Below are 23,825 nucleotides of genomic sequence, written 5' to 3'. Positions count from 1 at the left end.
GTCCATCTTCCTCCACTCCTCTCTCCCCCACTGTTTGATTCAATTTCATAAATAAATACCCTGCGTATTGACGTCAGAGTAGGCCTTGAGAAATAATACTCCTGCCGCTCTCTCTGCTACGCACGGGGAACAGAGGGGACAGGGAGGAGGAACAGAAGCAACAACGTCTTGGAAGATGAAGTCTTAATATTCTCTTAATTGCCTTCCTCCCTTTTCAGCTATGCCCCAGCTGCGAAGAAAACAAAGATTACCGTTATCAGTGTGCCCTTCTGGCTAGAGACAGGACAATCAAGTATCCGAAATTCCTGTTCCTTGTGATTTTATTTTTATTTTTAAGTGAGGGGGGATAATGGGGAGAAATCTGTCCTAGAGGATGGAGGGGTAAACACCATAGGTCTCTGTGCTCCTCACATGGAGCTTAAGAAAAGTGTGCCCAAAATGCTGTCCCCTTGGTGAAATGAAGGAGCTGGTTCCTCCATCCAGGGAGAGGAGACAGAAGACAGGGTTGCCATTGGAACAGGTGTGATCATAGGTGGCTTCATCTGTTATTTAGGAAGTGGTTTCTCCCAAACAGAAGTAATAAGTCACCATGGCCCTGCCAGTAGAGGTAATGAGACAAGAAACTTGGATGCTTTGGGGGGGAAACGTTTATTAATAAATTATTTTTCAAAATAGCATTTGTTTGCAATGACATGCTTTGTAATAAGCTCCCTGGCACTTGACTGCCTTTCTAAATCAGTTCCTTTCAAGTTTGACACAGCTGAAGGATGTGGTTGTGTACAGAAGGAGCACGACCTTCATTTAAACAAACTGGTGAGGGGACAGGGAGGCAAAGAGACTGTGCCAGTACTTCTCCCATGGAAAGGCATACAAATACATTGTTTTACATTGCAATCATTGGTATCATTTCACCTCATGGACTTAAAATTGTGCACTCTGCTCCTTCTAAAGCTGGCCAGCAAAGAAGTACAAGCATGTTCAAGAACAAGCTGCAAGAGCATTGAAAAGTCAGCAGAAGCTGAATTAATTCCTAGTAATTTTGAAAAGTGAAACAGGCATTTTACTGCTGCTGACAGGGTGCAAGTTCTGCACTTACCTTGGCTGCTCTACCTGTGAGTTACTCAGGTATTTGAATAGTGTGTTTTTCCATCTAAAACTGTGATATGCTTAATACTTTCTGGTCAAAGCTGTGTGTCATGTTGCCCTTTGCAGAACACACACGAAGATGGATGTCCTCTGATCACTGTTGCATGCTGTGCCTGTCCTGAAAACCCCAACCCAGAGCTGCAAGCACCAGACAAAGACCAGAACAGCCCATTTTGCATGTCAGGTTTGACCTCCCATGATGCCCAAGTTAAAAAGCACCATAGTTCAGAAATTTCCTGCCTTCAGGCTATTGCTGGCCCCTGAGCCAGAGCCTGGCAGGTTGGAAACCTCAGCTTTCAGTCTGCTGTTGGCAGGTACAAGAAGAAAGCAGGGAAAGAGGCTCTCGCAGGGCTCTCTGCAAACTCTGACACGATTTTAATGAGCAAGTGCATTCCTTGGGTCGCGCACAGCTGGGAGTGCAGCAGCAAAGCAGGCCAGGATTCCTGTGAGGACTTGTGCCTTTCCAGCAGGTTGAAGTTATGTCTGCCACTGCACACTGCCTGCTGGCAGACAGAGCATCCTTCAGCAACCTGGGGGAGGGAGAGCCAATGCTGACACCTTGGTGGCAATGACAGACCCCTCCTAGGACACGGGATCTATTTATCTTTGAAAACCAGACTTCCCCCTTTGTCTGCACTGGGAGCAGTGGAATTGCTCTGCTATCCCAGCCTCGGGGTCGTTCATGACTCACCTGCTCGTCAGAAAATAAATAAAGTGGAAGGGGAAAGTTATCAGCTGCCAGGAGATAGTTAGAAGTTCTTTGCTTTATAGATGCTGTGTTACAAATGAAAAGCAAAAAAAGGTGCAGAAAGCATCTGAGTCTTGCCTACTGCTGAGTGCATGAGTGAAATAATCCATGGTACAACAGTACCTTTATCAAGTTTCCTCAGAGCCACATAAAAAAAAAGGTGGACAATTATAGATGCAACAAAGAAACCAGGTGATTTTAACAAACAACAAAAGTGGTTTTTCCCCTTCTCCTGGTGCAGGTAAGTCCTTCATTTAGTGCAGCCAGGTGCATCACTGAGAGACTTCTGAGAACAGGCAGGACTGAAGGGATGAAGCTGCTCTGAGACACAGAGGAACCAGTTTGGAGGCTCAGTCTGTTGTGATGGCCCTAGCACAACTCACTGAAAGCTAGGTAACTGCTCATCTGCATTCTGAATTAAAAAACCCACCACAATAACCCTTAAGAAATAATGTAAAATGGGGAAGAAAAGGGAAAAGTATCTCTTGGTTAGGGGTGTTTTTGTCTCCCGTGTCTCCCTCTATCCAGACAAATCCAGAAACACTGATTTATATACCTTGAAAATACTGTGGCCACTTCCACACAGCAAGCTGGATCTTCCCTCTTTCCCAGTATCCCTCTAGGTATCTCCTGGGAAAATGCCCTCCAAAGAGATGTTTTATGCAAAAAAAAAAAAAAAAATTTGCCCTTTCCTGCCTGCAGAGCTACATAATAATGCTGAGACCCAGGGGCCAGGGCTGGGGCTGGGCTAGGATGCAGGATTAGCTCTCCCAGTTGTTCCTGGGTCTCTAAGCAGCATTTAGGACTTCTCTGCTGAAACTATCCCTTGCCTCCCCACCTGCTTGCACATCAGCAGAGCAGTGGGTGGAGGCCTGGACCACTGGGCTGGATGTGGAGGTGCATTAAAGCCCAGCCATGCCAGCTGTGCCTCCCCAGGGATCACTGCCCCTCCCTGCTGCAGCCATGCTCCTGCAATCCAGCAGCTAAGCACTCAGAGCTGTGCCTGCACAGAGAGGCACCATTACAAAAACCAGTTCAGCCCATCCATCTGAGAAAACATGGCAGGCTTGGGTTTGCTCTCAAGATTGCTGTCTGAGATTCCCAGGCTATGCCCATGACTTACCTGCCACCTGGCCAAGAGCCTTTGCAGGCAACAAAGATACTTGGCACAAAGCAAGGGTCCAGGTTCATCCAGACTCCCACACTCTGGCCAGGATGATGCTCAGAGGCAGCTTCTGCCTCTCCTTGCAAGTAAAGACAGTCCTTGACAAGCCAAAAGGCAAGATGGCTCATTTTGAAATCTCTTGATTTCAAAATTCCAAAAAAAATTAGCAGCTCTGGTCTGTCCCCATGGTGACTCCTGATAGGATAAGGCAAAGCAGAGGGTTTATGAAGAGCTGTGCTTGGAAACATCATCATCACCCTTATGGTTCTTCCAGCTTTGTTGCTTTCCTTCCTGGGGAATGCAGCAAGATATTTGGCTGAATATTTTCTTGCTTTTTAATCAGCTCTAAACACCCCCCATGACAGTGGCTTGCACAACAAAGAGCAGAAAAGGACCAAAGTTCCCAAAAGCAAAATTTCCATCAGTTACAAACAGAAGCCACAATGAAATGAGTCCTCACTCTTCACGGGGACACATTTGAATGTGAATGAAACCTGCACCGGGTCTTGGAACGTGGTCAGAAAGGCAGACACATCCTTTCTCCACCTGCAATAAAGTACATGGCCAGAGGAAGCAGTCAGGCCTACATCTGTACAAAACCCTCCCTGACCAACCACAAAAATCCCAAAAGGAAAAACCGTGTGAAATTTTTGTTGTTGTTGTTGTTTATTGCAAATTTTTGAAAGGAACTGTGGGCACTGTTTTACCCACAGCTGTTCTACTACCAAATGAACTGCAGTGTTCTATTGGCAGTGGTGCATGATGGTTGTGTGTGATGAAAAACAGATATTTGGGATTCCTAAAAACGTAAAGAGAAGCTGTATCTACCCCAAGAAACCAGAGAAGCTCCATCTATCAGGAAACCTAAGCTAGACACGTTTCTTTGCTCTTTTTTGCCATCTTTACTTCCCATCCAGCTTTCAGGTCCCTGGGAACAATCCAAACTGGTGAAAGCTAAGCAAAGCCCAACAGCTGGTGAGAAACAGCCCCAGATCTCACCAAGAATCCTTGGGCAGATGACTGGGAGTCAGGTGGCATCTGCCACAGGACTGAGGTTCCATGTCGTGTTTAAGGGTATCGCACGCTCTCTTGCAATTTTGAGCTCCAAAAGAGGAGCTGCAGTGCACCCTGCTCCTCCACAAGGACTGGCTCTTGGCATGGCCTTCTTCCCACCCAACTCTCACCCCAGGAGCAAAAATAAATGGAAAGCAAAAGAAAAAGTCAGGCTTCATATTCTGGATGGATATTTATTTGCTTAACAGGTTTTCTTTTTTTTTTTTTTTAATTTTTTTTCTTTTTTGGTACAAAGCATCCAGGAAAGCTTTTACTTCTCTTTTTAAAAAATAAAAACTAAGTTTTTTTAAAAAAAGACACATGAAAAGGAAAAAAAAAAAAGTCAATTATTTGCAATTTCTCTGTTTTTATTCTGCCTTCCCACCCCACCCACTTCCCTTTCCCCCTCCCTAATTTGGACTGATTTTCATTCTTTTCCATATATATTTAATAAAATAAATAAAGGATTTTCTTTGTCGTGTATTGCAGTGCCATTTTTTTAAACAAAGGCTTCATGGCTCAACATTGCAAGGTAATAACAAACAAAAGGATTATACATTAAAATCCTCCCCCTCTCAAGACTCCCCTAGCCCTCCCCTCCAAACCACGAAATAGAATACAATTCAAGTAGTCTTTTTTTTTTTATGTTTTAAATGTATGGATATATAAGACAAAGCAAGTACAGAACTGGTTAACAGAGTGTCCCCATTTTATTAGCAAGTGAGAGTATATTAGGGAGATGTAATTGATTCCCCCCCCTTTTACGGTTTCTAGACAGATAATATATATTATTTTAAACCCAACCTATTTTACAGCCCTCTGCCCACCTCTCAAACCCATCCGCTCACTGAGTCCCGAGGCAGAGCCTGGCCTTTCCCCCATCCCGTGCAGCAGCCCCAGCCCCGGCCACCCCAGCACAGTTGTGGCCCTTCCTCCTGCACAGCCCCGCAGGGCAGCGAGGGGAGCAGGGCAGGGACGCCAGGGTCCGGCCAGAAGGACGCAAAAGGCAAGAGAAGGAAAAGGAGATGGCAGGGCGTGGAACTGCTGCTTCTGCAGGGGCTCGGTGCGAGGGCTGCCTGCCCGCCCGCTCGCTGGACCATCGGCACTCCAGCAAGGACAGGGAAAGGCAAGGTTCCCCTTGGCTCGGGAAGCCAAGCTCCAGAGGGTCCAGGGGGTCTCCATGGCCAGGGGCTCCGTGCAGAAGCAGGGCTTTGAGTTCTAACTGGCAACACCTTCACCGTTCAAAATAGTTTGTCCCCAGAACAGTTCCCTTTTAGTCTAAGTTGCGGTGGTTGTGTTGTTTTTGTTTCTTTAAACAAAAAAAAAAAAGGATGCGTGTCGATGTATTCTGTGTGTGCGTGCATCTGTGTACATGAGTAACAGCCAACTAGCTCATATGGTCATGACCAAGCTATATTTCAGAAGAGAAAAGAAACACATTTATCACACTTTTCCTAAAACGAAAAGCTAAAATTTCAAGTTCAGTATTCGCTATCTTGTCCTTCCCTCCCCACCCTCCCTTGCTATTTCTGGGTTTTTTCCCTTCCAACTTACTTTAGCACCATAACACATTTTAAACATTACAATCCCTCTTCAGATACTACACAAAATGTCCCATAAAAATAGTGCTTTTTTGCCAAAAAAGTTATATAATATATTATATATATAAATCAACTAAATCCGTGGCAAATGTGCAATGCAGACGCCTCCTCCATTTAAAGTGAGCATCAGCTCACTTTTTTTCTTTTTTTCTTCTTTCCCCTTTCCTTTTCCTTCTCTCTTTCTTGCTTTCTCTCTCCTCTTCCTCTCTTTCTCCCGTCATCGGTGATTTCAAAAAAGGTGCAAGTCGATTTGGAATCTTGTAATGAAGCACACACACAAAAACGCAGATGGGGGCTCCTCAGAACTTCTTCTCAGGTACGTTTTTCTTTTAAAGGTGCAAAAGAAAGTTATAAAAATAAGAAAAAACAAAAGAAAAACACACAAAAAAAAAAAAAAAAGAAGAAAAAAAGTGGGGTGGGAATGAGGCAAAAAATTTTTATCCCTCAATGTTTCTCCCCGTTCTATTGTTTTTTTTTCACTTTATAGTCAAGAAAGACATGGAATGGACGCTTCTCGAGAAAAAAAAGATTAAAAAAAAGGATTTAACTTCATATCCTTTTTTCCTCTTGCTCTTTCTTTTGTCTTCTGGCGTTGGCACTGGGGATGTCACGCAGCACCCAGCAGCAAAAAGTTCAAGTGCCAAACTGTCCCTCCGCAAGTACAGGTTTGGAAATACCGGGGGCGCGGGGAAATGAAACAGGTGTGGGAAACGAAACAACCCTCCCCCCCACCCCAAAAGGAAGATGCCGTGGGAGCGGTGCCACTCGCCACTGCCGCCGCCATCCCCTCCTTGCTGTGTCAGTTGTTTGGTTGGGGCCGGAGCGGCGTGAGGGTGCCCCGCCACCCCGCTCCTCGGCTCAGCGGCCCTGGGGACGGAGGGGCTTGGGGGTCGGGAATCGCCAGTCCTCCCGCCCTCCCCCAGGAGATCAAAAATCGAGACAGCTGGTCAGGGTTCATTTCTGGGGGCCAGCCGTTTCCGGGGAGGCTCGCGCCGCTGGGGGCCTCTGGCTGGGCAGGGAGATGAGGGGACGGTGCAGCGCCTTGGCTTCCTCGGCCGCTTGCAGCCCCTCCGCCTGCCACCGGTACTGGCGAGCCCGCAGGATGTTGGGCGCGTCCCGCTGCCGCCGCTGGGAGCTCTTCTTCTGCCACACGTCGTACTTGGAGTACTTGCCATGCGAGGGCTTCTGGAAGCTCTCCTGCAAGGAGAGGGACAGCAATATTAGCCTCCACTCAGGCCTGCCCGCTCTCCAGATGGGGATTCCCTTCTTGGACCTCCATCCCTCCCATGGAAATATTGCCTCATCCCTGGAAACAGTCACAGAAAGGTTGGACAGGGCTCTGAGCAACCTGATCCAGTGGATGCTTATTGCAGGGCGGTTGCACTAGATGACCTTTAAAGGTTACTTCCAATCCAAACCACGCTATGACTCTGCGACCCAGCCCACCTCTGGTTCCCCACCTTACTAAGAGCTGACTTTTGGCAGGCTGTTTGGCACGACTTGCCAAAGGTGGCTGCCTCTCAAAAGCTCTGCAGAAACACAAGACCTTGCAGCTGGGGTTTGTTCTTTCCACCCATGGCCTTCCTGTCTTTTCTCTCTCTGTTTATTTCAGAGGAGGGCCACCACCCCTGTGCAGCCTCCTCACCTTGCTGAGTGCCGGCAGGCCCGCCAGGGAGGTGGCAGAGAGGTCACGCTCCGACTTGACGGATTTGGCGCAGTACGTTTCCAGCAGAGCCAGGTCGCAGCTCCGAAAGCAGCACTCCTCCACGATGCCCCGGTTGATCCGCCGGTTATTTCGTCCCACTGGCCTACCTGCAACAGCAGAGACCCTGGCATTAGCCACCAACCTGGGCTGGACCCCCTCCCCAATTCCTTGTAGGCATCCCTCCACCACCAGCCACCAGAGATGGGTGGGCTCCACTTCCTTCAGACACAGCAGCGCTTCTCCCAGACCAGCTGCCACGGGCCCGCAAACCAGCCAAGTCTCAAGTTAGGATTTCCCAGACAAATGCTACTGATGCCAACACGTGCCTCCAGCAGCAGTTCAAAGGCACTTTAAGTGATGGGGTTTTATCTCCCTCCTCTATCTCTGGCACAGGTGGCTTTCTCGGGCTCAGCTGAGGGGAGGAAGCTCAAGCCCAGCCTGACCGCCAGCGCTGTGCCGATTACTGCGACCGTCTCCGATGTTGATCCTGGCAAGCGAATTTTATTAGAAAGAAGCAGCACAGCGTTGTGGCTGCCAACCTCCCTCCGCCAGATCAACACTCAGGCAGGTGAAGCGAACCAAGGCAGCTAAATTTTACCAGATGGGACAGCTCTGAGACAGCTGCAGAAAGAATACAGGCTCCCACACCCGCCAAGAATAGCTATTAAACTTAATCTTTTAATAAGTGTTCCTCTCCCATTTCTGCCTGCAGAAGGATGCAAAAGCCCAAGTCTGGTGCAGCAATGACCAAGTGCATTTCATATCACTGCTTAACGATGGCCAAACTGCTCCAGAGGAAAAGCTTACATCAGTTTTACCGTCTTTTTTCCCCCTCTCAAAATAAAAGAGACGGGTAAAGTTGGATTTCTGATGCAAAGCAAATTTGCTTGGGAATTGTACCTTCCAGAACATAAGCTGGCCCAAAACAATAGGATTTTCTCCATGCTTTTGCACGTAGCATGTTATGCTCTTGTGCTGTTGTGGGGTTTGCAGCCACGCTTCTGCACACTGCCACGAGCACCTCCTCCCAGGGCAAGGTGCTCCGAGGAGGGAAACAGAGGCCAGCATCAGTGGGCCTTGCAAACAGGATCTGGTACTACATCCCAGCCAGGAGATTTCTGGCACAAGGAAAACTGAGAGCGAGTGGTGTATAGAGCAATGCTAGCACTGCTCACTATGGCAAGCTGAGCCCTCACCTCCCAGCTGGCCTGCAGGAGCACACACCACTTCCCACATCAGCCCTGTGCATGACCCATGATCCACACCCCTGCACCCCTGATGAAACAGGCACTCAAGTCTTAGGCCTTTGTGAAGACCTAAGCCTAGCTCACATGGAGCTGACCACTTTCCCTGAAGGGTATCCCACCTAGCTCACATGGAGCTGACCACTTTCCCTGAAGGGTATCCCACCCTGGATGCCCACCCAAAGTGCCTCGGGACAAAGGCTTTAAACTACAGTTCTCTATGCATACAGTGCAGCCCCACATGTGAGAAGCCGCCCCAGATGTGCAATACAGATGTGCACGTGGGATGCAGTTCTGTGCATTCAATGCAGCCCCACATATGCAATGCAAACATGCATATTCAACACAGTTCTCCATGTACAACGAGACCCCTGTGCGTGATGCTGGCATGCAAAACCCCACGAAAATGCCTCGCTGCTGCCTCTGTAATAGCCTGGCAGCAGGGCACCTGCTCTCTGTTCAAATCAGTTGTGTTCCCATAGGCCAGGAGCCCTCTGGTCCATGCTGGTGCATTTCCACCATGCTCAGAGGTTGCACAAACACAGCATCAGTGTGCTGGCTGATGGGGCAGCTGACCCATACCATGAGACCTGCCTCTGGGAGTCACTTCAAATGCTTTGTTGTCCACATTCGTCCCCCTTGTGCCACCACCTTCCTTTTCTTTTTCTCTAGGAGAACTTCAGGCACGACCTTTAAGCAGCCCCACAGGGAGATGAGAAGGCTGGTTGCCCCTTGGCAAAGGTTCACTGAAGGGATCACTGTTAGGAGTTTAATTTTCTCTCTTGTGGCCAAGAGAGAAAATCACACTGGATTGGGCCTTGCTGAAAGGTAGGGCAGATGTGTTAGGTGCCCCCAGCTAAAGTGATGCCACAGCAGGCAGCCTGGGTGGTGATGGCCAAAGGAGACAGGGACAAGAGTCAGCTTAGGGCCAACTGCATGTATTCTTCTCTGTGCTTGCAATGCCCACTGAGATCTGTGGGAGAGGCGCACTCCAGAAACACCCCACACCACACATGGCCCCTGCTTAGGTCCTATCAATTCCCGTGCCCAACTCAATCCATGGCAGGCTGCTGAAGCACTAATCTGCTCCACAAAGGCATCCTGATATGGGCAGAAGGAGAGTTCAGAAGGGAAAGAGAAAAAATTAAAGTCACCCCCTCTTGCTAGCACATTCCCTAAGGGCTACATTCACACTCCCGCTGAACAGAAGGCTGCACAAGTGATGACACACATGGTTTGAGGAGAAGTTGAGGTTTTCAAAGGTTACATATCTCCTCTCAAAAACAGAAGTTTCCCACTTGCAGTTATGTGTTTGTTTGGAAAGAAGAGGGGAGGAGAAAAACAATGAGGAAAGCGGGACTACATTCACCGCTGTGCCTTCAAGGGCAATCTCTGGCGTCGGTATGCACGGGAAGATCACGTCAGCTTGTGCTTGAGAATGCCCAGGTGTGCCACCACCAGGGTGAGCTCCCAGCAGAGACCACCACAGCTTCTTCCTCCCTGGGGGCCTGCCTGTCAGGTACATGTGCGGCCCCCAGCCCCAATGTGCTGCCCTTTCTCTCCTGCACAAAGCTGCTGCAAGCCGTTCCCCTTGCCGGCACCGCTGCCAGCTCCACCGTGACTCTCCGATGGGGCACGTTTCCATTACATAATTGTCCGTACGGACCTTGCCAAATGCCACTACAATCCTCTGGGGCAGAGTTACTTTAGGAAAAAAAATAAGCAAACATTACAAACAGGAATTTAGTCTCAGAAAGTATCTGGAGACAACAGGACATTGCTGGCTAACAGCAATATTGCTGCTGACCTGGATTGGGAAGAGCGTTTGTTCTGTAACACAATTTACACAGGGACTAAAGGTTGAATTTCCTGGCTTTTGCCCATGGGTGGCATCTCTCTGTACCACCACTGCCAAACCCAAGGAGGGTTTTGCAGCTCTGTCCCTTGCCCGTAGGGGAGAACTGCGTGGGCAGCAGGCTGCGGCATCGCCGGGGCACGCGAGCCACTTCCCATCACAGCAACGACCTCCTCCTCCTGAGGAAACGCGCTTCCTCTCAGCCTTCAATGAATGGCTAGGCTCCCTTTTTCCCAAAACTGTGCTCCACCAAAACTTTCTACAGCCCTGCTGAGGGGACAAGCCCTGAGATGCAAAGTCCTGTGATGCAAAGCCCAGCAGTGCAAAGCCCTCCAGCTGCCTGGGGTTATTCCTGCCTAGGTACAGACTCTCCTGACAGGGCATCCCAGAAGTGGCACAAAGCCAAACCCGTTCCTGGGAAAACCCAGAGGCCACGTACCTGCAGCTCAGCTATGCCACTGTGCCAGAGGAGGCACAGTGCCCACCGCCATGGAGAACAGGAGGGTCCCTTCCCTAGCATGAGCACCCCACTGCTCCTGGCTCCCCACCCTCACTGGGGCCGAACAGATGCTGCGGGGAGAGGTGCATGGTGCTGGTGCCACCCTGGCTGGGTCCCCTCTCCTCCGGTCAATCAGGCGGTCAGCCGAGTGGAAGGGGACTTTGGGTGTAAACAGTCCCCGTGCCCCTGTCGCAGGAATGTTGGGAGCAACAAGGGGGCCTTTGTGCAGCACCAGGCCCCGTCCCAGTGCCCCCGGCCTGGCCCTCCCCCACCCCGGCACCGCACTTTCCCCCCTGCTTTTTCCTAGTATTATTCGGAGGAGCGGCGGGTGCGCAAGAATGTGCCCCGTCAGCACAAGCGGCTGCAAAGAGCTAAATTCTTATCAGCTGTTGGAAAGGAGGAAACAGGAGCTGTTGTTTACAGAGAAGTCGGCCGCCTCTCCCCCTGCAGCCCCATCTCCCTCCCTGCCAGAGCTGCATGACAGCAACTTCAGGGCTGAGGCTTCCTCTCGACCAGCCCTGCTTTTCACTCCAGGCTGGACTCAGCATCCCTCCGTGGGCTGTGCCACTGTCCCTGGGCGGCTGCTGGGGAGCAGGGGTACCAGCCCTGCCACAGTGCCGTGGCAGGAAGGCACCGCCTTGACAGCAGCTGCGGCCAAGCCAAATGACTTAAAAGTCACAGAGAGGAAGCATCACCAGTGCAGAGCAAAGCATGCTCAGATTCAACTCTAGCTTGCCCAGGCTAGGTAACCTCAGTGCTGCCAGCCCTGCCCCTGTCAGTGCAGCTCTTCTGCAGCCCCAGCTCTTGAAGGCAGCTTCAACATTCTCAGCCCCAAGCACCTGCCAGCCCTGGTGCCTCCCAGGACACCATCTGTGCATGCATGCCCCTTGCACTGATGCAAAGATCACTGTATCTCACAGCCAGCTTCACTAGCAAAGTGCTCTCTTGCAAGAATGCAGAGCATCACAGGTCCTTAAAGAATTGCTGCAGCAAAAAAAGCAATAATGGATTTTCATACCATTTTTGTTTTTTTCAATACTACCAGCCTGTCCAGCAAGAAGGCCCTCGGGTTTGCACAGGACGAGGCTCCCCAAGTCATTTGTTTCCTGTGTGAACAGCTGCTTTAGCACAGGCTGCTCATCAGGTCACACATCCCAAGCTGTGAGGTGCTCAGTGCAAACCCAGGCCCAGTTTTAAGATGTAACCCACGATGGTGCAACACCACTGCGCTCTATTGTATCTATATGGTGACAACAGTGTAGCCATGTGGGTTTAGGGGTGAAGATGAACACGGTCAGAAATAATCACTTAGGGAAAAATTAAGTGAAATGGGGATGTCCAAAACCTTCATCAAGTAGAGGCATTGCCCAAATGTCTTCAGCCTTGCATGGCACAGGCTGGTCAGATCCTGAAAGGGTTTAAATATTGGACTGTGTTTCATCCCCAGTACCTGGGCTCACCAGAAATATTCAAAAAGGTAGAGACGGGAGAGAACAAAAGGAAACAAAGTAAGAACCCCCTTGCAAGCACCGACTGGCCACTTGGCACCAAGAGACTTGTCTGCCTTCAAAAGTGTTTTTATTTTGGCCTGGGCAGCTGGGTTATTTGAGGTGAAAGGAGGTCAGTTTGACCTTAAAACAAAAGCCCCATTCCCTTTCATCCCCAGAGAGAGGGAGGAGGGAAGAGAAAGCAGGGAGAGAGACAGATGCTCCTCTACATATAGAGGGAGAGGAAGAGCTGTGAGAGCAGGAGAGGCACTTGCCTCCTTGCCATGCCAGCAAGGGAAGGGCAGATGAAAAGAGGAAGGGCAGCTGCCATGCAAACCCTTGCTGCTTGGCTCTGTCACAGCAAGGAAGTGCACCCAGAGCACCCCAAAAGCACCACCTGCCCCCAGTACCCAGGGAGCCATGAGAAGATCCCACTGCTCAGCTGGGATGGGGCAGAGGGATTGCCCCCAGAGGGCTGCAAAGCCACCTGCAGGCCAACCACCCACCCAAAACTGAAGCTGAAGCCCTTCCCGACCTGAACACTGCTGTAGCTGGGTGTGAGATCCCTGCACCTCTCTCTACCCAACATCAGCAGGAAGCAGGTGACAAGTCTAGTAAAGCATCCAGGTTGGGAAGGGACATCCAGGTTGGAAAAGGACGTCCAAAGTCATTCCCTAACTTTGCAGCACCCCATTGCTCCCTGCACAATCAGACTGGAACAAGAGAGAGGCTGGCGCTCAAATCTACTCCAAAAAAAACACTTTGTTTACTTGAAAGTGACTTTTTAATTCCTTTTCCCAAGGCAGAGACAAGACTGCCAAAAGCACCATGTGCAGCTGGTATCTCCATCCTCTTCCCCTCCATTTGGCTTTGCATCTTTCCTGTCAGTCACCCTGTGGCTCAGTCCTCAGTGGGGAGCAAGACAGTGTCTTCCCATTCCCAAGCAGAGCAGGGCACAGAAACACCAAAACAAGGTTATTACACTCAAGGCACATTTGCCCATAGATCACTGAGCATCCATTCTCACTGGCGTACTCCTCATCCTCCCTGTTTACCAGCTAATCCATTGTACTTCCAATGGTCCAAAGACCCAAAGCCTCCTAGTGGAAAGCCCACTGCAGTCAGCTGGTCTGCAGCCATCTGCACCCTGCACACAGCAGCAGTGCCGCATTTTTTTGCATTAGCTGCCCTGCAAAGGGGTAAGACATCACTCTTCAGCAACAACTTTACCAGTGGTAGCTGGGAGGTCACAAAACTTTGTCACAAAGTTTTGGGACCAGCCAAGAAGATGCTGCTACACCCAAGCAAAGCCTACCCAGGAGGGGAGAATGCTCAGCTTCTTGCCTGCTGTCAGGATGCAGCTTTTTAACTTTGCGCTAAGGCAGCAAAGTTTCAAAATAAACCAGGACCCAAGTTCAGCAGGGCACTGGCTGCAGACATCCTTGTTATTGTAATGATTTTCCCTTACCACCGGTGAACCAGCCACATACGGTTCCCCAGAGGCATCCGACTATCCCAAGCATCATATGCAGGACCCAGCTTCCCCATGGTACCAGACAGTCCCCAAAACCAGTGCCAAGTGGACGCCTGTCACCCTGAGCGTGTCCATTTTCTCGCTCCTCTCCTGGCCAGCTGCCATACGCAAGGAAATCACGAAAGCATCAGGCTGGGAAACCCCTCCTTTCCCTCCCGGCCCGGCTCTGCTGAGGCAAGGTGTGGGCTGGGGGCAGCCTCCTGCCCGCTGCTGGCAGCTGCCCAGCACTTACTGAAGTAGAAGCCCCTATCCCCGCAGACGAACTGCAGCGTGTCCACCAGCTCCCCGCCGCACAGGGTCTCCGCCGTGCCGTAGGCGGCGGCCGAGTCCAGCGCGTAGGCCAGGAACGCCAGGAGCAGCAGCAGCATCCGCCTCGCCGCGCACATCCTCGGCACCTGGGGACAGAGGCACAGCGTTAGCACCGCGGGACAGACCCCCCTCTGCCGCCTCCCCGGCCCGTGCCCCGCCTGCAGCACACCGAGGGGATGCCCAGACATGTCGGGATGCTGCTGCTGCTCTGCTGCTGCAGGGAAGGAGCGGCAGCGCTGCGACAGCCGCTGGGGTGAGGCCAGCTCCCTGCGCTCGGCCCGCCGGGCAGCAGCACCGGGCAGACAAGGTTCGCATTGAGGCAGGTTTTCCATTGGAAAATCCCACTTCAGCCTACCTCTAAAAGGCTTTTATTTCCCCTGCTCTTTCAACAGTGTGATTTTTTTTTAATTTTTCCCCCCTTTTAAAAGGGAATTTATTCAAATTATTATTAGTAGGTGTTGTTTTTTTCCTCTTCTGATGACAGGTTTTCGTGCCCTGTTTGAAAACTTGTCCATGCAAAGTGAAATCAAGTGAAGCTTCAACCTGTCCTAGAGCTGCTTTTGAGGAAAGCTGGGAAGAAGAGCTTTTGTCCCAGGCATGTGAGAGAGATGAGGCTCAAGCAATCAAGAGGCTGATTGCACAAGCTGTGTTTGCTGGCAAGAGTTGGGACTGAGAAGACATCCCTCAGGAATAGTGTGGTCCCATGGGAAACACACCTGAGGCATCACTAGGGAGGGTAAAGGCAGAGTCAGATAGTGCAGAGCATTAAAAAGGAAACTCCCTGGATATTTGCTAACTAGCCCAAAGACTCAGCTCCAGCAAACAGCTTTACCTCCGTGTCAGCCTCTGCAGGTGTAAAGCTGGATGGGGCAAAACCCATGAATGGCTCAAGGCATTTTAGTCCCTCAGTGATGAGCCTCACAGTACACATGCAGCCAAATAACACTGGGTTTTGACCAGACAGGTAAGCTCAAAAGGAAGAGATGCACATCAAAATAGCAGACGGTGGGTGGCAACCCTAATCTCAAGCAGAGCATCCTCTCTCCTTGCTAATATTCAACCAAGACACTAGGTCTCACATCCAGCTTTCATCACCATAGCATCTGAGCAGCTCGAGAATAATATCAGTTAATGAATATTACCTCACTCCCCCTGGGATGCTCGGAGATGGAGCCGAAGCCCAGGATAGATTAAATGACTCGCCCAAGGTCACAGGGGAAGTCTGCAGCGCAGCCAGGAAATTAGCCCAGGTCCCCCGAGGCCCCACTACGGTCCTGCCAGCAATAAAGACACCCTTGCTCCCAAATTTTTAGTAGCACGTAGCTCAAATTGTCACTGCTAGAACTGCATCATGAGCTCTACTGAGCAGTGAGAGAACAGGGATCAGCAGCAGGAAAAGCCAAACCAGAGGTTTCAAGGTCTCGGCGGGCTGTGGGGGACTTTCCTCCTGCTTGAGTTTTGACAGCCACAGTATTGCTCAGCCTGTGCTGGCAGAGATCAGCAAGACTGGCAGAAGCCCTCCAAAGCTTTGGACAAGTGAGGCAGCAGCCCTGGGAACAAACTGGTCTCAAACCAGCAAGTGATGGGACCAGGACCAGCTTTTCCAGTAGCAATGGTCCCTTCAGCACACTGGAGGGACTTTGTTCTGTATTACAGCAGGAACAGAGGGATGGCACCAGGCTCTGACACCGTGCTGCCAAGCTGTAGTGTTTTACCACCAGCACCTTTTCATCTCCTTTTTTTTTTTTAATCAAGTGGCCCACAGTTGTTTGTTGGGCCTCTCCAACATGAACACAGCATCACTTTCACTGCTGGAGTCATGCCCCTGGTACTGCAGCATCAGGAGCCAGATCTCCAGATGACAAATCAACCACCTGTCCCTTTTTCAGCCCTTTTTTTTACACACAGATCCCAATTGCTGGTGTCCCCAGGTCTCAGGCAGTGCCAGCACTCATTGCAGGGGTGATGGATTTGCCAACAGCCAGTGTTGCTGTCAAAGGCACTCCTATGGGACTTCAGGACACTCACATGATCCCATGTCCCCTGCTGGGCTCACGCTGGCTGTGGGCACTGTGGCTAATGAGCAGGCTGCATGCTGGCCTCCTCAAGACAGAACCAGACCTGACACGAAGGGGTTGATTGGTGGCACAGGTGACAAACACCATTTTTCCTCCACATTCAGTCTAAAGAAAAGGGTGAGATGTTCTGAAGCAAGGGGAGAGCGAGATTTTGTCAGCAGGTGATATTTGATGCTGGGGAGACCTGATACCTTCTGTGGAAAAACACTCGTGCTCCTCAGAAAATACCCGCTCCTGCACAAGCTGCGCTGCAAGCCCCTGGCAGCCCTCCCTGCCTCCACTGCAAGCTCCTTCCAGGTGCCTACACACCCCATAACTCCAGCCAGGAAACATCTCTGAAGCAGCAGGAAGAGGGACAGCCCCAGTGCTGTCATCCAGAGCACGGCTCACCACGGTGGAGCTGGGAAATGCAACCAAGTCCACCTTTGCCCAGGCACCAGCCACCAGCCCTTCCCTCTGCTGTCACCTTGACGTCCCCCTGCTCCTTCCAGCAGCTGTGTAATGAGAAACCAGGCAGCAAAGTAAAAAGCATCTTTATTTACTACCCAGTGCTGCAGTTTCCCTCCACCTTGATGGAGCTGCAACCCAACTCAACCCCCCAAATCCCTCTCCCTTTGGCCCTGCTGACCCTGTAAATAAAAAGCCTCCAGACTTCACACAAAGGCTACAGAGGCTCCCAGGGTGCCATCACTGGCTCAACGTGTCCCAGTAACCTTTCAGCTGATCCTTCCCTCACAAGCAGGGATGAGCAGACCCATGCAGGAAAGCTTGCACCCGCCTCGCCATGGCTGCCAGAGCAGGTGCTGCTCACTCAAAAGAGGGTGTCATGGCACAGCTGGGTACCTGCAGCCCACAATCTGGCTGGTGCAAGCACCATGCCAGCTGCACCGGTGGCAGGAACTGAATGGCTGCTCAGCATGATGAGTCTAAGCCCTGTGAACACCCCCGAGACTTCATTCTCTACTGGAAACATGAGACAGCACAGCTTTTGTTTCTAGTCCTAAGCATTAGGACAGGCATGGTCTCCTCAGCTGTTGAACAGAAGCAAATTCACACCAACGGTTGGAAGAACCTTCATATTTTATTAGAAAGCCTCTCCTACATGAAATGGAAAAGGAATAAGGCAGCAGAAGGGAAGTGGGACACTTCCCTAAAGAACAAGGTCCTGTCTCTGCTAGAAGAGAGGTTCCAGCTACCACTGTCCCATTCTTGCCAAAGCAGGTTCAACCAGCCATGCTGACTGCTACTGCTCTTCGTGTGCCCAGGTAGAGCCCAAAGGCTTTAGGATGAAGTGGGATGGCAGCACAAGAAGTGCCGGATGCCCAACAACCTGAGCACCAAATTTCTCCTCAGGAGGGCTTGGACCCCACAGAGTGCAAGAGGGGGATGCAAGAGGAATCTCTTGGTTGCACAGGTGACCTGTACCATCCTGGGAATCACACCTCCTCTGAGTAATTCACATCTGAAGCAGCATGATCAGTGCAGAACAGGCTCAGACAAGGTATCAGCACACACTGCTGGCCTCTCCCTCCCTGGAGGGGGTCTGCTTTGCTCTCCATCCTTCATGCCCCTCTCACACCTTTCCTGGCATCCCCAGCCCCACACACAAAGCCAGTATGCCACTGGAACCAGTTCAGCTGCAGGCTGCCATGCGCAGGATGTTCCTGCCTTGGAACTCCTGTGTATTCCTCCCTTGTGGCACTGCACCCAGAGTCAGGGACCCCCAAACACCTCTTGGCAGCCCCCAGCCAGCAGAGAGGGTTCTCTCTGAGTGGCTGTGATGTGCTGGGAGTGAGCCCGAGGGCAGGTCTGCAGTGGAGTCACCCTCCCACCCGAGACTGTTTAAGGATTTTGTCAGGATCTGCTGCTGAATCAGCTGGATCGACAGTTTCTGTCCAGCTGCTGGGGAGTTGGGGGCCAAGAGGCCACAATGTGCTAAAAGGCCCAGTTGCCAAGTCTCAGAGTACAGCTCAGGCATCCCTTGCATCCAGGCTTGTGCTGAGCAAACCAAACCACGATGCCTCTTGGGCAACAAATATCTCCCCAAAAACAGAGACAAAACCTCCTGTCTGACCTAATTCCTTCTTCAGTCTGGCCTTCATTGCAATTTAATATGAACAGAACAACGTAGGAGGGAATTGACAGATGGCCCAGTCTGTAAAATTTGGATTTGAACAGCAAAAAGAAAAAACAAAAATTCTTGCTTCTTTGTGGAGCAGTGCAGCATTAAAAAGGGAGCATGGCAAAAGAAAAGTTATCAGCCCAAACCCAGTGGCACATGTCAGAGGGGAAAACCCCAGTTTACACACCCCAGCATCCCTCACACTCCACCCCTTAAAAAAAAAAAAAAAAAAAAAAGGCAGGCTGATGTTTTGCTACTCTGATGATTGCCTGTGAAAGATGCTGAACATCTGCCTCTCTGCATTATTCCTCTCTGTGGCCAGCCCCAGGAGAGTGGGGAGCTGACCCGGTTCTGAGCGTGGCAATCCCAAAGGAGCAGGATGTGGGCATGTGCCAACCTCTCAAAGGCCAAGAGAATGCTGTCCCTGCCCACTGGGCAACCCAACCTTGCACAGGGCGCTGGGCCATGATGCCCCAAGGTGCCAAGGAGCAAAGGCATAATAGAAGCCAGGGTGAGAGGCAGGTGCCTTGGCAGCTGAAAGCCACCCAGGAGCCACATCTTGGGCAGAGGCACAGGGATGAGGCGCCCAGCAATACCTGAAGGCAGAGGAATCACCTCATGCTGTGCCACAGAAGAGCCTCTCTTCATCTGAAATAGAAAGGAGATTTCCAACCACCCACAGCTTGGAAGAAGCAAGCTTCAAAACACAAAACTTTTGGCCACTGAGTTGTCAGGCGAGTAAAAACAACTCAGGAGGACCAGAGGTTTTGCTGTTTAGCTCAGGCTTGAAAAAAATAAAATACCTTCTGATTCTTGGCTCCTGGCTTGCATGACAATCATATGGCTGAGGCTGGCAATACTGCTGCTGTTTTTAGCCCTCACTTTTTTGTCTTCACTGCTCGTCCCCATCAGCAGCCCACTCCAGCCCACACCAGAGGGGAGTCACCTTTCTGCCTTCTATCCTGTGAGCCCAGAGAGGCACCTGCCTCCTCTGCCTGTGGGACAGGGGCCAGGGCAGGCAGGGAAGTGCTGCCTGCACCCCATTCCTCTACGTGCTGCAGGAGAACTACTGTGCCTGTGGAAAAATCAAGCTGAAAAAGGTGAATGGGGTATTCAGTACCATTTACTCACCCCACTGGGGAGTAAGAGTGTATTGCATAAATTTTGGTATGCAGCCCAGAAATATTTGATTTATTGTATTAAAAAAAAAAAAAAAAAGGAAATGCAATCTTGCTTAACTCTTCTAAAGACAGCTGGCAGGACCCAGTGAAGGGATTTAAGTCTGTTTTAGTAGCCTCACTTAACTCCTTTCTTTATTGTTCCTCTCTCCTTTCTGCATTCCCTTCCAAAACCTGGAGTATATCAGGGAAAGTTAACAGCAAGTTAAGCTGTTAAATCAGGAACTGTGGTGACTGGAGTCTACTGGCAAATGATATTCCCACAACACGTTGAACTTGCTTTATGTCTTGGCAGAGCAACTTTAACCCCTTCAGAGCCGGGCTGTAACGCCAGGGCAGACTTCCTCCCCTGGTGCCCCCCACCTCTCCTGACCCCTCACACAAGCATGCCGAGGGAGGCCGATATCGCTTTCCCTGCTAAGACACTCATCAGCTTTTAAAAGCAAAGACAATCCAAAGAAGGATCGGAGAGGTCAGCCCCAGGACACGAGCTGGGAGAGGGTGGGCCACTTACAGTGCTCGTATGCACTGCTGGAAACACACCAACTCCTCGGTCCCTCTAAAAATAAGACCTCACCTGCTGTGTTTGCTTTATTTAAAAAAAGAAAAGTACAGAAATGCTTTTCTCTGGCGCTCCGTGAGACAAGCTGGGCTCGTGCTGAAGCCTATAGGAATCAAGGGGAAGACACACACTGACAACTCTGGGTTGACTGGTCAGAGCAGCAGCCCTCCAGCCAGGCTGAAAAAAAGATCACCTGTCAGAAAGAGCGCTGGGACACACACGCAGACACATTTTGGCTCTCAAATTTCATGCAGCGGTGGGAGGGGACCTGCGGTGTCAAATCTTTTATCCCTTAATGAATTTTCACAGGAGCTGGGATAGCCCCTTTGAAAGGCTGAGTGAACTTGTGTGGGTGTCAACAACATGGAACAAGATTTACAGCTCTGACCCATTCACCCCCACCAAAATTGTCAAGTTGGGTCCAAAACAGCACAGTGGAAGTCAAATCAGAAGTGTCAGTCAGTTTTATACCTCCAGATGTCCTTAGCACAAAGTCATCCCTAACAAAACCCCACGACCCAGGCTCCTCAACTCCACTCTAAATCAAGGCAAGAGGAGGAATAAAAATCCCAACACATTGAACCCTGCAAAGTAAAAGGGAAAAAAAAAAAAAAGCCTCCCACATACACACACAATCTGACAATAAACAAACCCAAAGAAAAACATGCCTCAGTCTCCCAGGCACATCCCAGCATTTGAAAGAAAACTACAAATTTTGTATAGGAAGCCTGGGTTGAAAGCAGAGGCTCTCCCGAGGTGTCTGTTTAAAACCACCCACACAAACCTTGTTTTTACACTTGATTGCTCCACACCACCCTAGCGAGACCTGGCGTATCAACAACCCTGCTGAAGTACCCTTGGCTGGAGGGGAGGCAGCCACATCTGCTGGTACAGTTACGCTAAATCCGAGTTCCCTCATGTGCCCCAATTCCCTACTGCTCAACAGAGTGCTAAAACATTTCCAAGTTGCGCTCTTAAAACAATTACTGTAGGGAAAAGCAACTGGGAAGGAAGAAGAAGAAAAAAAAATTTAAAAAATCACAGAAAGTCGAAGGCTGCACGCCAACCATTAACTCTCACTCCATTTTGGCTTCGCTTTCTTGTTTTTCCTCGCTGTATTTTTATCCCTCCCGAGACCAAACACACGGCAGTGTTTTGCAGAAGAGAGTTTAATAATCTCGCCGGTCTCCGGAGCCGGAGCACCGCCGGTCCCCTCCCCGCGCGTCTCCCGCTCCCGCAGCCGCCCTGCGCGGAGGGAGCGCCGCGGGCAGCCGGGGGCCGCGCAGCGCTGCGTGACCTCGCATAGCCCCGGCCCGGCCCCCGCACGGCCGCGGCCGCCCGCACACGCGCGATGCCGCCCCCCGCCGCTCCCCACGCGGGACCGCGCCGGCAGCATCCCGGCCGGCGGGAGGGACCCCGGGATACCCCGCGCACCCCACCGCAGCGGGGCCGCCCCGCCGGCCGCGGCTGGCCCGGCGCTCGGGGTCCCTCTAGTGACACGCGTGGGGACGGCGGGGCCGCGGCTCTGCCCGGCGCGGCTCGGGATGGTTCAGCGGTGCCCGGGCGGCGCGGCGCGGCTCTGCCCGGCACGGCGCGGGCAATCCCACCGCGCTCTGCCCGCGGAGGGCCAGCACGGAGCGGCGCTTACCTTGGCACTGCCGCTGCTGCTCTCAACTTCTTGCGGCGGCGGCGGGCCGGGTAGGAAGGCGGGCTGCCGGCAGCGCTCATCCGTGTGTGCCCCGGCGCTTGACATGCTGCTCTCCTGCCCTGGCAGCGATCGCGGCTTTGGCTTGCCTTCCCCGCGCCCTGGCACGTTCTCCTCGCCTTGCCTTTTTGGTATGTCAAGTCCCTGCTGGATTTTGTCTGAAGGATGTTATTTTGTTACGATCAGGTATTCTGTTATTCTAGAGAAAGAGCGAGCGAGCGCTTTCTTTTCCTCTCCTTTTTCTTTTTTCTTTTTTTTTTTTTTTCTGGGCTGTTTTTCGCCCTTTCTTTTCTTTCTTCCCTTCTCTCTCGCTCTCCTTCTTTGGCTGCCCCTTGGGTGGCTCTCACTTTTGTGTTTACTGAGTGCGTCCCTTTGGTCGGGGCGAAGGGGCCGGCTGCGTCGCTGCCCGCTGCTACCGGCTGCTGCCCCACGAGCGAGGAGACAAGCAGAGCGCTCCGGCTTTTATACCTTTTATACCCCCCCCAATGGGCATGCTCTCCCGGCGAGCACCAGCCCGGCCACGCAGCCAATAATGTTGCAGAGCGGTCTAACCCCCTCTCTTCCCTCCCTCCCTTCCTTTCTTCCCTCCTTCTCCCTCGTAACCCTCCGGAGTCCAGCTCGGGAGGGAAGAGGGGACAGAAAGTTTTTGCCGCACGGTCTCTTTGCGTGCTGCTACCCGGGATGGGAGCTTTACCCCTTCTGCCGGCCCCGGGTGGGAGGGGGGCTTCGAGCATCTGCGGCCGCCCCGCAGGTGAGGGGAAGAGCTGTAGAGCCGCACCCCGAGCCCCTGCCCAAAATATCAGGGGGCACCCCTTGAACACCTCTCGCTGCGAGGCGGCGAGCCCCGAGCCCCGGCGGGATGGGAGAGGGGAGATCGCCCGGTCCGTCCTCTCTCGGGTGCCCCTCTAGGTGCGCACGGGCACAGGTGTCGGCGCCGGCCGCCGAAGGGCTCGGAGGAGCTCCCCGGCAATGGCACGGGCATTCCCGCCCGGCCGCCGTGCCTGCCCCGCCGCGGGCGGCAGCGAGCCCCGCCTGGGCGGCAGCGAGCCCCCGCGGCCACCCCTGCGTGTCCGTACGGACAACATGGACGCTGCCCCTCCGCACCCGGATCTTGCACCTCGCAGAGCGCCTTCCCGCCGCGGTCCCCGCTGGCCGGGTCGCCTCTGCTTCCCGCCGGCCGCTACAGGCGAGCACTGCTGCCTCTAAGCCAAAGGGACTTTTCCCAGGCTTTGCCGTGCGTGTGCAGCAGCGCGGGCAGAACGCGCTCCCGCTGCTCCGCGCTGCTGCGCGGCAGGCACACCGGGCTGCATCGGCTCCCGAAGCTCTGCCTTCCAAGGGGAAGGAACCCCGCTGGCTTTCAAAAGCAGCCCCCAGGCAGCCTCCGCTGCCCCGGAGGGTGCCCCTCTGCAGGGCCACGCGTATCAGGCTGCGCCACAGGCGCGCACCCTCGCTGGAGCGGAGAGGAGCAGGGCTACCTGAGACCTGGGCGGCGGGTTGGCCCACCTCAGGTAGCGCTTGCCGTAGCTAGTGGTGCGAAAGGGGAAGGATGCAGCAGTCCTCACCCCAGCATGCAATAAAAAAAAAAAAACAAACCCTTTTTTTTTTTTTCAAGTTTGTACTTTATTTTTCCCTCCAAGGATTGGAGGTTTTCTTCATCTCTCAGCAGTCAGAATTGCCCTAAACGTCCCCAAGAAAACGTGGGCAGGATTATCCTTTCTCACTAGGCTTTGGGCATCCCTTCCTTTCCTCCCTAGCATCCTTCTGTTTGCTGTGCTGTTCTCTGGGATGTGTCGCTGCACATCCCACCCAGCAGTCCCGGTGTCAGGGCTCTAAG

At 52.1% G+C, this 23,825-nt stretch overlaps 1 protein-coding gene across 1 annotated transcript; it reads right to left on the bottom strand.

Moving 5' to 3' along the window:
* Positions 1-4,286: 4,286 nt before the first annotated feature.
* IGF2 (insulin like growth factor 2) lies at positions 4,287-22,451 on the bottom strand. The gene is made up of 4 exons (XM_030240491.2): positions 21,935-22,451; positions 14,270-14,432; positions 7,359-7,525; positions 4,287-6,910 (listed from the first exon to the last, which is right to left on the bottom strand). The coding sequence occupies exons 1-4, from the start codon at positions 22,037-22,039 to the stop codon at positions 6,668-6,670; spliced, it is 678 nt and encodes a 225-aa protein (XP_030096351.1). The 5' UTR covers positions 22,040-22,451; the 3' UTR covers positions 4,287-6,667.
* Between the last annotated feature and the right edge of the window lie 1,374 nt (positions 22,452-23,825).

Source organism: Serinus canaria, chromosome 5 (genome assembly GCF_022539315.1).
Source record: "Serinus canaria isolate serCan28SL12 chromosome 5, serCan2020, whole genome shotgun sequence".
NCBI classification, from domain to species: Eukaryota; Metazoa; Chordata; class Aves; order Passeriformes; family Fringillidae; genus Serinus; species Serinus canaria.
This window is presented reverse-complemented; position numbering and strand designations above follow the sequence as displayed.

What these genes read in the sequence shown, in the direction of transcription:
- IGF2 (XM_030240491.2), bottom strand. Translation starts at nt 22,039, where the DNA reads ATGTCAAGCGCCGGGGCACACACGGATGAGCGCTGCCGGCAGCCCGCC. An exon ending in GGATAGGGGCTTCTACTTCA is followed by an intron (nt 7,526 to 14,269) that starts GTAAGTGCTGGG and finishes CTGCTGTTGCAG; the next exon opens with GTAGGCCAGTGGGACGAAAT. An exon ending in GCCTGCCGGCACTCAGCAAG is followed by an intron (nt 6,911 to 7,358) that starts GTGAGGAGGCTG and finishes CTCTCCTTGCAG; the next exon opens with GAGAGCTTCCAGAAGCCCTC.